The following is a 13,239-nucleotide window of genomic DNA, read 5'->3' as shown; positions in this document are numbered from 1 at the left end:
TTGTTGATTATTTGTACTTTACAATACATACCATACTTATTAAATTATGATTACTAAATTAATACATTTTAATTACATAAAATATATTTTCTTAAGTGAAATGCAACTTCTTAACATTTACAATTAATTTGACTAAATGCATTGAAACGTGTTATACTATATTTTGTTTTTCAGTATTTTTGTTAGTTCTACTCTTAATTTGTAACTTTGGATATTTTTACTGGAAGATATTTTGGAATCAATATTTTTATGATTTTGATTATAAGGATACGGTACACAGTATTTTGGTAGTCAATATTTTTACCTTAATATTTTGAAAGGCTGATATTTTTGTAGGCCTTTTTCAGGAGCACAACCCATTTGCAACTCCATTATGTAATGCACAAAAAGAATATGAGGAAATATGATCAAGATGCTCAAAGAAATAAAAATCTGCCATACTGACTTTTGCCCTGTGGAGGAAGGAAGGAGTTTGACATCGTCGAGGGAAGGACTGACCAGCAGCTTGCGGAACCCGCTGCGCGGGTCCCGCTGCGTCGAGGCTGCACATCCGTTTGTTGGCCCCTGCTGGGTGAGAGAGTGAGAGACAGGGCTGCGAGCGCTGGGTCCGGGACTCGCTTTCCCAGGAGTCCCGGCTTCCCAGAGGCCAAGTCACCTGGCCCGCTCTCCCTGACCGCCCCGCCCAGCAGAACAGCTGAAAAGGATTCTGCCTGTTTAGGATCCCGGGAACGCCACACTGACTTTTGCCCTGTGGAGGAAGGAAGGAGTTTGACATCGTCGAGGGAAGGACTGACCAGCAGCTTGCGGAACCCGCTGCGTCGAGGCTGCACATCCGTTTGTTGGCCCCTGCTGGGTGAGAGAGTGAGAGACAGGGCTGCGAGCGCTGGGTCCGGGACTCGCTTTCCCAGGAGTCCCGGCTTCCCAGAGGCCAAGTCACCTGGCCCGCTCTCCCTGACTGCCCCGCCCTGCAATCCCCCCTCCCCTATCCACGCCCATAAGTAGTGACGAACCCCGCTGCGCGGGAGCGCGCGGGAGCGCCCGGGGCTAAGCCCGGGCAAAGGGCGGGCCCTCTGTGGCCCTCAGAGGCCAGAGGAGGCCGGGCTGGGCCACTGACCCTGGTCGTTTGTAACTATCTTGCTCGCACTTTGTACCACTAGGGCATACGGGTTATGTCCACACGGAAAACTAGAAGTATGGCAGTTGCTAGTGCTAAAAAACTTACTGGGACACTGGATGACTTTATTACCCGCACACACGCATTAATTGACGAAGGAATCGTATTAATGGACAGGAGAGTATCACAAGACCTGGCCATGGCCAAACGTTCATCATTGGGCCTGATTGCGATGGCCCAAACCCCTATCACTGTTTGCCGTCCAGAAACCCAGGCTCTAATACATAGCCACGGAGATATTGGGGCTATGGATGGCTCTAATAGTAACACTGATATCGTTCAGGACTTGGAGGCTTCACCTAACCTTAATATTCTAACTCTGAGCGGAACACAACCGCAAGAGTCACACACCCGTGATACCACCGATGTTAACACTAGAAGTGAGAGGGGTAGGATTGAAGGGGCTATTCCTAAACAGAAACAGAAGGGTAATAAACAAACTACTTCTAAACGAAAGAAGGGCCAGACACACCCCAACCCCAATCCCCCTATCTGCGAGAAGCTGTCTGAGGTTCAAACTAGCTCAACAGGGGGGACACTCCCAAACAAGGTCGGTTTACCCCTAAATCTACCAGACGACACCTTAATTGATCAAAGTCTGGAGGAAATTTTACAGTTTAGTGTAGACACTGGTAATCCTCCTCCTATAGTGCCATCACAGGAGGAGGATGGTTTAACTATCAACAACTCTGTGATTTTCAATATGTTGAAATCATTGCTAGGACCCATAGAGGTAAGACTACGTTGTCTTGAAACTGTCCTTAAAAACATACACAAGGACATAAGTGCTCCTAGTTTCTCCTTAAATAATAAAACTGTCCAGATTTCTAATCAGCCTAAACCACTAAAACCCCAGGTGATTACTAAAAAAACATTGGAGTCCGCCAAAGGGGTGCCTAAGAATCATAGTAATACTCCAATTCAGACTATTTCTAACAATAAGCCCCCTTCAGCAGAGGGAACTAAGAAAACTGACTCCGCCATACACCCTCCATAAACAACTCAAATTTAACTCCTCAGGCATCTTCTAGGGATGGTCTATCCAAACCGACAATCCCTGAAGTACTTGACAATGTTAAATGTAAGGTCCGGAAAAATATCCATCTGCCTCCAGATGCCTGTCCCTATGTTGTTATACTTACTGGGGTCACTGAAATACCCGCAACTGAACAAGAGTCATATCAGACCCTAAAAAATAAAGTATGCCACTGGTTAGCCAATAATTATCCTCTCCCTCCAAATATTCCCTGTAATATCTTGATGATAGAGAGAGCTCCATGGGTAGGACATAATAGGAAAAATCTTCCAGGGGATTGTGTAGTGATTACTTTCGAGAATACTGAGGTCGTAGAATTTATTTGTAGCAGAAGGGCCCCGAGATACCAGGCGAGCACAGTAACCGCTAGACCTCTCTCCTATTTTTATCTCCCACACAATCAAGCCGACAATCGATGGAGTTGGCTTAAGGGTCCTCACGATCGTAAACCCAGACAGAGATCCAATCTTCCCTGGATGCCACAAACCCCTGGATGGGAGGAGGAATGGGGTGGGGGTTGGAACCTGGTTGGGAACAGAGGAGGCAGACCACCTCAAGGTGGCCCTTTCTTTGGTCCGCATTCTTCTCAACTACATCATTTCCCCCAACAGCGAAATGGACCTCCCAATGCTCTGTACTTCCCAATGGCGAATCGTTTTGAATGCCTCTCAAATACAGACTGGGTGGACTGACATATGCGGGGCTCTCCAAAGGGAAGGGGACCTCAGACCAATTTAATTCCTCCTCATAAGGAAGTGGCAACATCGGTCTTGATTACGGACAAACCCTCTTTTACTCCCTCTGATAGTTTGTTGGAGGCGCAGGAACGGGGCACACCATCTTTTCTCCCAGCCACACCTCCCCCACTTTGTAAATTCCTTACTTGGAATGTGGCGGGTCTAAATGCAAAGGCGCTGGACCCCATATGGCAAGAGTTTGTAAAACAATTCGACATAGTGGGTTTGCAAGAAACCTGGGACACCACAACTAATTTTGCACTAGATGGCTTTCGTAGCTTTTTTACCCCTGCAGCCTCTAGTGCAAGAGGTAGGGCAAAAGGTGGCTTACTTACACTGTGTTCCCTGGAGCTGGTAGGGGCATTCAAACAATTGGAATCTGCACCTGCAAACACGCTAGTCGTGGAGTGGACCTTACCTGGCTTCCAACCTTTTCTAGTGGTTAATTTTTATAATTCCAGGGAGTCTTTATTTGTGAATGAACATTTGACTTCCTTACTACAATTTTTGTCAGCCTATAGAAGCGACTGCACCTCTTCCCTAGAGATGATCATCTTGGGTGATTTTAATATTCATCCCTGTGAGGGTGATTGCCTTAATGATAGTTATGGGGGTTTACCGACGGAGGCCATCCCCCATTTTGTGCATACAATTGAGGGTGAGTGTCTTGAGTCTTTCCTGGCGACTTTAAATCTATTTGAATTTGCCCAAAGTAGGAACGATCCCAGAGCCCCAACCTTCGTGGGGAAAGACGCTAATACTATTATAGACTTCATTTTTGTTTCATCTGGGGTACTAGCTAAGGCACGCGAGTACATGGTGGTCACTGCTAGTTTCAGCGATCACAATCCTGTCCTCCTGATGCTGGACCTAGACTGTTTCCGGACCCATAATCCAACAGATGTGGCAGCCCCAAGGGACTTGATAACTAAAGACCAGGGAAGGCGCCTAAAATGGGAACAAATAGTACCTGAACACTTCTTCCATTCACTTGCCCAAGAGTCAGAGGCAGATATGGCAGTATGTCTGGACCCAACTGCTCGAGGCCCGGATGTAGTAGTCGCATACGAGGAGATATGCGGAAGGATTGCTAAGAATCTGGAGCTAAGGTCTACCGGGCAAAGGATTAAGAAACCCCATTCAATAAAGAATGTTCCCAGAAACATAGTGCTCTGATGAAAGCTCTAAAACAAAAACCTAGGGACAGGACGTTGGTGGCCAATTTAAGGAAGGATTACAAAACTGCAGTTCTTAAACGCAAATCTGGAATCAAGGAAGAAGCTTGGGAGAGACTTTTATCTACGGATGTATTGAGAGACAGCAAAAAGTTTTGGGCATTGTGAACCAGCCCTTCTTCTCCAATGAAGGGAAGACCGACATGGACTGTGTGATAGAAGATGATAGATGGGTAGCCCACTTCGAAAAGATCTACGAATCCACAGCACCTGGTCTAACCGATAATGTCCATAAATCCCCTAACCTGGTTATGGAATTTAGTAGTTCGGAGGTTGAAAGGGCGATTAGAGACACAAGTAAACACAAAGCCCCGGGACCGGACGGGGTTCCTGCAGACCTCTACATCCAATACCCCCAATTTTGGTCGAAGATATTAATGAACGTTTTTAACGCAATACCCTCAGCTGGTTTTCCTTCCTCTTGGTCCACCTCTATCATTGTGCCCATATTCAAGAAAGGGAACAGGGGGGACCTGGCTTGCTACAGGCCAATCTCCTTGCTGGACTCTGCCGTTAAGATCTTGGGCAGGGTCATTTTGCAGAGGCTTGAGGACTGGCTTGGAGAGAGCAGGATACTCTCGGAGTTACAGTATGGCTTCAGAGCACACAGAGGGACCATGGACCAATGTCTCAACCTCCACCTAATTATCAGCAAGTACACAGTGGCGAAGGGGGGACTCCTTTATTTGGGTTTTATGGACTTATCCGCTTTTGATTTGGTCAATCGTTCTAAACTGTGGACTATTTTGGGCAATATGGGTTTGGACACAACTCTGGTTAATTTTCTGCACGATCTTCATTTAAATTTATTTGCATCTGTTAGGGTGAACAGGGATGGAAGGTGCACAGCAAAGTTCAAGTCTGGAAGAGGTGTCAGACAAGGCTGCATTCTGGCACCTCTCCTTTTCACACTGTACATCAACTCCCTGGGTAATTCACTGAACTCAGTCACCCCAGACATTCCGCGTATGGGGGGGTACCTATTCCGGTCCTCCTATACGCGGACGACGCCGTCCTCTTAGCTCGGACTGGCACAGGCCTCCAAAAACTCTTAGATCACTTTGGCCTCTTTATGGAAGCTCTCGATCTTAAAATTAACTCGACCAAATCCCATGTTATGGTTACAGGTTCACGGAAAAAACACACGAAGATCAGATCTTTTAGCTGTAATAGTTCACCAATTTCCAGGGTCCCTTTCTTTTGCTATCTGGGCGTCACCTTCAATGAGAAAGGAACATGGGGCGCACAAATGAGATTAAAACAGAATGGAGTTACTAGATCCACTACAGCCCTTCTGCATTTCTCTAAAAAACTGGGATCAAAACCTATGGAAGCCATGACCCGTATCTATAAAGCTAAATGTTTGGCAATTGCCTCTTATGGGGCTGCCATATGGGGCTATGTCTCATGCCCAGGCATTCAGATTGCAGAAAATAATTTTTTACGAGCCTTACTATCACTACCTAAATCTTCCCCAATACACACAATTCATAATGAATTAGGCTTGGGTCACGTTACTGACCTCTTAAAAATGGCCCCAGTGATATATTGGGTTAAAACGTGGACAAACGAGGAAATCAGTTTAAATCATTGTATCCTCAAAGATTGTTTGTCTCTGGATAAAGCCAATAACATCCCGTGGCTGGCGTATGTTAGAGCGGCATGCGCGAGATGAGGGCGTCCAGAAATGTACTCTTTACCACACAAATTAAAAAAAGAGGATGTAAAGTGGGTCAAGCTGCATTTCCAAAACTTGTTGGAGTCTGAAAGGGAAACGGTTGAATTAGGTAAACCAATGGTACGATCACTTTTTCAACTCTCCTCAACTTTAGCCATGGAACCTTATTTGAAATATGTTACCAAGCCTTACCATCGCTTTCTACTCATAAGGTTCAGGTTTAATTTAATACACCTAGTGCTTGGCTCACAATCAAAGTGGGGCTTACCAGAGAACCTACCCCCCTGTACCTGCGACTGTTTTTCCATACAGGACACCCTCCACTTAGTTATGCTTTGTGAACATTATTTGGTGGCTCGCAAAAAATTTCTGGTACCTATTCTGAAAAAATTGAATTTTGTCCAGGTACGGCCAGCATTATTACATCTACAGATGCTGAACTCAGTACAGACAACATATGGGGTAGCCTGTTTTCTGGCAGCAGCTGCCAGACAAAATAAACTAAGAATGGCTGCTACTTCTAACAACCAAAATTTGACACTTGTATAACTTTTGTTGGACACCATGTAAACTTGCTCTTACAGTCACTTATTTTTAACAAAATTCGGTTCTTTGTACTTTTTATGAAGGTGTAGTAATGTCTTTTCATATATGTTTAATTGAATTTTAAACTTGTTTTGTATACCATGTCTTGCTTTTATGGTTTTAAATAACCGAATAAAGTTTCTTTGACTGACTGACTGACTGATAAAAATCTGGGTAGGGACATGTCAAACAAGGGCAGTTGTATCCAACCAAGTCAAAATGTTATTAGAATAAGTAGATATGCATGAAATATTAAAAAGTGCATTCAAGAAAAATGTAATGGAAAGCAACTTAAATTAGTGAAATGTTAGCAGTACACTGCAAGTGCAGATGTTTCTACCATAGTCAATTAGGACTGAGCAAGATAACAAGAACCAAAATATCGAAATAACAAACAAACTCAAGTCTGTGAAATTCGACAGATAAAGTATACTGATTCAAATCAATACACTTTTTTAATTTCTTGAAGACTAGTATATTTATTTACAAAATGTAAGATATGTTTGTGTGAGATTTGGGAAAAGTGAGAAAAGTAGACCAATCTATTTGAAATGTGATAAAAAAAAAGATTTAAAACAACATCTAGAATACATTTCCAATGTGCTTTTAAAGTAAGTGCACTAAACGCACAAGGGTGATACTTTTTTACTGTATGTCATACTTTTTTACTGTATGTGGCAAATACACTAACTGCAAAGGGTTTCTGGAACGCGTCATGCTAGGGTGTTAACTAGCTGGCTTACAGTAAAGGGTTGGAGTATTAAAGAAATTAACCTTCTGAATACTTGAACTCAATCTAATCATGAACCATTGTGGAAGGATGAAGGCCAAGAAAAATGCAATGACATTGGCATAACTGCTGCCTTAACCTATTGATTTGTTAGATGTAATGGCAGCACAAATCTATTTACAGTGGAGCCAATTGTCTAATAGTGGGATCATGTTGCAGATAATGGTTAGACAAGTTTGGAGTTCCACACATTGACTGAATGCTGGAAATTAGTTAACGTTTTCTGGCTGATTGCAAGACCAGCTGCACCACAATGATCTTCACTACGTCTGCACATTGGCCTTAGCTTGAACACTCAGGTTTTTCTTTGTAGGTGAATTTGGATCTGGGTTTCTTTCATAGAACCTTTATTTCTTTTTATATGGGAGGTAGACGAATACTTCTACGCTGCTGATCACCCTAAGATCTTTTAAAGCATTAAAATACTTAGAGAATGGGAAGAACGAGTTCATCTCAGAAATCCATATCAAAGTTTTCTCATTGACATTCTTTTACTGAGATTTTTCATTTATCTCGCTCTGTGCTCTCTTTCATGATTACTCGCACAAATTCAGCATACACTGTGTTTGGTTTCACCAAAATCAGCATACTGTTTTTTCAAAAAACACTTTATTGATAGTACACAAAAACAGGGCAAAGTATCTTGTACTTCAACCTAAAATGCTTATGGCATGGACGAAAGTATTTATTGTAACGTATATGTGAATGAATTTTCATATTTTTTCTTAATTTCACTAAAAATATTGTTGACATAGTGAGATCATCATCTCTGCATATAATGTGGATACACTGTGCTCCTCACTTTTATATATCTTCTAGAAATATTCTTCAGATGTATATCAATAAAGGGAATAAATGTAAAAACGTTTGTAAAAAAATTAAGTTTTGGAAAGAAGCTTTTTTTTGTATAAGGGATTATTTCTTGATTTTTGGTTTTAAAACTCATTTGACTTATTTTTAATACATTTTAAGGTTTAAGATTAGTAATGAAAATCACATGGAGAGTAATTGCTATGTAAATCTACAATGCAACATAATATTTAATGAATGGTACATTTATCTTTTCACCTAAATGCACTGCATGATGATGATGCAGCTGTACTTTCACACTACTTGGTGGAAAGTGCTCTTACATGTCAGCTTAATCTAATTCTACTTTTCTCTTTCTCCTTTTCTAATTCTGACATTTTAGACTTGTTTGAGTTTCTTTTGCTTGCCTGTTTTCTATTTCTAACCACCTACACCGAGCCGTCCATTTTTTTTAAGTGACTGCCATTTTTGTTTTATTGTTCATTGTTGAAGAAGTGTGCTCATCCTACCTTTCTAAAACACAATTCAATTTATCCAATATGGTTTTATTAGCCAATTTTCTGTAGGAAAGTTAAATACGATATTGGTCTATTTTGATTAATGTTGCCTTGTGCTATTTTGGGCCCTAGTTACTTTCACATTTGAAATATAATTATAAATACAGATCAGTAAGCCTTTATCGGGAAGTGTGGCAATTTCAAGGGCAATTACATTCAGCCATTGGGTAGGAAAGTTCTAATGATTTGGCACAGGTGGATCCTTAAAGCTATTAGACTATAGAGTTGAAAGATGAAACAAGGCACATTGAGTTCAATTATAGCACAGTTTTTAGTATTTGGACATCCAATCACAAAAATACCAAGCGTAGTAGAAGAGGCATAAGCACTTTTTGACCGGGATGACATCACAGGGCTAACCCGTTGTCAAACCCTTATACCTTGAACAGGGAAGAGCAAGGAGTGCAAACTACAGAGAGAAAACGGGTGACAAATACTTTCTGCTGCTGCATTCTTGATCCCTACAACCAGGAGTAGCAAGGGCCCTGACTTGCAAGCTAAGGATTGATAATGTTACCCCTGACTATCACAAATGGATGTTCTTGTATTTTCACAGTTATCCAGTGGTCATGTAAAGAAAGGGATGTAATATGATCTTGTTTCAGCAAAACAAACTGAAGACAAACATTGAATCAAATTAAACATTTATAATGCACACTTCACAAACTAAGGAGCAGATTTACTATTTTTTCAACAACCTGTTTTGCTGTGGTGCTTAGCACAATGGGGAAAACACAGAGCAGAGCCATATCCACCAAGATGTGTGTGCTGCTGCTATTATCCCCGGTGCTCCAAATGGGCTGCTTTGCACTACAAACTATTGCATTTGGTACTCCACAGTGCAGATGTACGTGTGTGTGGTCTGGCATTGGATTTGTAATGGAAGCATACCCTTCAAGTACAAATTCCTGTCTACACAAACATCGATGTATCCCACATATGACATGTTAGCTGTGTACTTTAGAACACATTGAATACACTGTGTTTCTTTTCGAGAAAAAAAAGCATTTCTTGTTAGCATCTGTTTCAAGGAGGCATTCGTTGTTGACGCAAAGTTCAGTCTGGCTAGCATGTCAAAACCGGATTGTTTATGTTGATCAGCCTAAGTATTATTACTGCAGTAACACCCATTTGACAAAAAAGGGATGGCAAACGCTTTTGGTGCTGAGAAAGGAGCACCCTGTTAACACTAATGTCATGTTGTCACTTTACGATGGTGCAAAGTCTAAGTGAATCGGAGTCTAAAAGGTGACGATGAAGATTGTGCATAGATGCCATGTGCCTATGCTTATCGCTCCATGAATAGCTTTAGTTTTAGGGAGTTACAGGTATATTTTCAATAGGAGGCCTTGGTGGAAAGTTCACAATATTTTCTCAGTGGCAGAGGAGTATGTGACGCATTTGCCTGCTTAGGCGGTCAACAAAACTGACAGTGAGTGTGTGCGGAGCAGTCCTGCAGTTGACGGGTGCATTTGCAGGATTTTAATTGAAAGTAGTAGGTCTGACTCATGATAAATGCTTCAAAGCAGACCAAGTCCCTGTACAAGTTATTTTCTGCCTTCTGAATGGGCTTAATCTGCAAGAAAAAAGTAGGTTGTATTTACATGCTCATCACTTCTGTCCCTAACATAAAAATCCCCACACACCCCAATAGGTCCTATGAATTCTCCGTTTCCAGCTTCAAATAGCACTGCCAGTGCCATGTTTCTTTAGGAAGCCAACCTCACAGAAGATCTCTTTATTTCTTATGATTTCTTCACCTTGGTCTTTGACTGAGATGTTCGACATGCCTGATGGATTAAATGTCAGAACTTATGCTTCATCCGCAACAGCTCTGCATGACTGTTTGGCCAGCCAGTGTGGTTTAGGCATTTTGGGGGATATACTTTCTATTCACAAGGTTACTGCCTGTAAGCCCTCCTTTCCCCTCCTATTTTCTTCAACTCTTGGAGAAAATCTTAGGGCTACATTAAGTACTTTGCAATCAAACAATACCACATGGAGCTGAAAACAATCGACCCCCAAGAAGAAATTATTTCCAGTTGTTGCACCATGGTGCCCCTTGGAGAAAAAGAGAGAATTGGTGAGCAATCAAAGTAAAAATCCTTCATCGGTGTAGATTTTTATTGTACTTTGATGTGTAAAAGAAAGTGTTTTCTTCTCTGTATGGTAGCTCAACAACAGATTTTAATGTACAGGCGGGATGTAAAGAGAAAGAAAGAAGATGCTGGTCAGTGCTATGGGGGTGTCTTCACAGCGATGTCTTTCATTGCATCAAATAGAATAAAAGCCTCCATCTTGCTTCCTGGAGTATCCGCTGTTGGTGGCCGCACTGTGGTGGCTCACTATGGGGAGAATACAAACAAAGTTTAATAGGCATGTACAAGGCACATCAACAGCTTTTAATCAACAGCTACGCTGCATTCAGCAGGAATCCTCACACAGGGAAGCAGTATCAACACTAAGGCCCAGATTTACAAGGGATTTGCGATGGGTTTGGTATTTACAAAGCAACAGTGCTGGCGTGCGTTACTTTGTGTCATGGAGGTGTTTGGTGGGTGGTGCATGGGCGCTTCCGTGCATCCACTAATACATTTTGATGCAAGCCCATACCTGCAGAAACTTGTAATGATTGATTTGCTCCAATATCCTGCACCTCCCCGAGGCTGGTGGGACTCGGGGAAAATGCTTTATGCACCCCATTCTAACTGCCTGAGGTTCCGCCAATTAGAATATCTGAAAAAGTATGAATATTTGTGATCAGTATCTTACAGATCGATCGCAAGCTGCTCGTAGCATCTGTTGCTCTCGTGTGATTTTGGCAGTAGGTGTCTCCCAGCTGCATGTTTCAACTCCTGCCCTGTGACGTAGAAGAAGGTGACTGTAGAAGCACACAGCCCACTCTGCTCTTGAATAAACAACCCTGTGCTGCTGTATGGAAAGATGCCTGATCATAAATAATTGTCACAGCACACGGTTTATAAACATTCACGCTGATAAATATTGCCTCTATGAACCTTTATTTCATTAAACTCATCAAACTTAATTTAAAATATTCTGAGGCTTGTTATGCTGTATTAAAGGTGAATTTTTCAAAGTTGCACTACACTGCCTTTGTTTCGTTTTTGTTGCTTTCTTCCTTTCATTCTTCATTTCTGCCTTTATATCTTTCTCTCTTCCTTTATTCCTTGTTGGCCCCTCCTGTTCTTCCTTTTCTCCTTTCTTCATCTCCTTCTTGCTGTTTATTTCCTTCCCTCCTTCTCTTCCATCATTTCATTTCTTCTCTTTTTTCTTTTTCCACTCTACTTACTTGCTCTTTTTGTTGCCTCTCATTTCCTTTATACCTTCTGCCCATTATTCCTTGCTTGCTTTCAAAATGTATTTTTCCTCTCTTATGTTCATTCTTTACTTCCTTTCTCTCGTGCTCCCCTTCCCTTGTGTCTCCATCTCACATTCTTTACTTTGCTTTTTCAGTCCTTCTTTCTTTTCATCCTTCTGCTTTACTTTTCATTTCCATCTTTCCCTCTCCTTCCTTAGTTCCTTTTCTCTTCTTACTTGTTCTTTCTTCCACTCTATTCTTCATTTATTTTTGCTCCTTCTCTTTGATTCCTTTGCCCCTTCTTTCTTCTCCTTCATCATTGCCATTCTTTCTCTCCTTTCTCTTCATCTTTTTCCTTTCCTACTTCCTTCCTCCATGCTCCCTTTTATTGTTCTGCCTCTCCTGTGTTCTTTGTATATTTTCTCACATTCTCATTTTCTTTCTTTCCTCCCTCCTTTCTCTAATTTTTTCCTTTCTCTTAATTTCCTTTTTCTTTCATTCTTCCTCTTGTTCTTTTTTATCTTTCTCTCATTTCTTCCTTTCTAAAGGAGGTCTTCACTTCCTAAAGTAATCTTTTCATTCATTTTTTTGTTTCATCTTTGCCTCAAATTGATCCACAATGGGCTTTGGGATGGCTGCAGAGATAGGTTTACTTGTAGATTACTGAAAAGTATGCATGAGTGGCTAGGATGCTAATGAAACTACCCAGATTTCATTTGGCCTCTCAAGCTCTGGTGAGTCTACACCTGCTCCCTGTTCAAACGAGAATAGTATTTAAAGCCCTCTGTATCATTCTCAAAGTGCTTCAAGGATAGGGCCCTGCTTTTCTTAAAAGAGAAACTCAGAAGGTATATGTTACCTTAGCGCCAGGACACCAGTTTGCGCTATATAAAAACCTAACTGAAATCAAATCTATATATTGATAGCGGTATCAGTTAAGGGTGAAATGTCGGAGTATTGTGATATTTTCCTCTACAGCGGCAAACTTTCTGGCTGGCCTTGCTTACAATTTGTGTACCATTCTATTCGCCAGCAAAGGTTATTATTAAACTTGAATGGTAAAGGCAGGGCCAGTTTCTGGTCATTAAGCAACACATTTTAGGGCAATTGGCAGGATATCGAAAGTCTTCCAGGCCCGAGCTCTCCTAATCAGCGCTGTCATTCCATGAACTTTATGACAAAGAGACAACAAACTCCAGGCAGACACTCACCTCTCACATAAACCAGAGTGAGAGAATAAAGCGGGTTCTTGGAGGGCCCTGCAGGTGATAGCGTCTGTGCCGCTAGTAGTGTCGGCTCAATGCAGCAGGGCTCTGTG

General features: G+C 41.8%; 1 protein-coding gene across 2 annotated transcripts in view; it reads right to left on the bottom strand.

Annotated features, from left to right (window-relative positions):
* Positions 1-10,712: 10,712 nt before the first annotated feature.
* The window catches only part of CFAP276 (cilia and flagella associated protein 276), a 28,961-nt gene continuing 26,434 nt past the window's right edge, over positions 10,713-13,239 (bottom strand). For both annotated transcript variants that reach the window (XM_086923181.1, XM_086923180.1), the window contains exon 5: positions 10,713-10,947. Coding sequence is in view for 1 of the 2 variants with exons in the window: in XM_086923180.1 (XP_086779306.1) it covers positions 10,877-10,947 (71 nt within the window). In the remaining variant the exon portion in view is untranslated. The remainder of the gene's footprint in view (positions 10,948-13,239) is intronic.

This window comes from Lissotriton vulgaris, chromosome 5, assembly GCF_964263255.1.
Source record: "Lissotriton vulgaris chromosome 5, aLisVul1.2, whole genome shotgun sequence".
Classification (NCBI taxonomy): domain Eukaryota; kingdom Metazoa; phylum Chordata; class Amphibia; order Caudata; family Salamandridae; genus Lissotriton; species Lissotriton vulgaris.
This window is presented reverse-complemented; position numbering and strand designations above follow the sequence as displayed.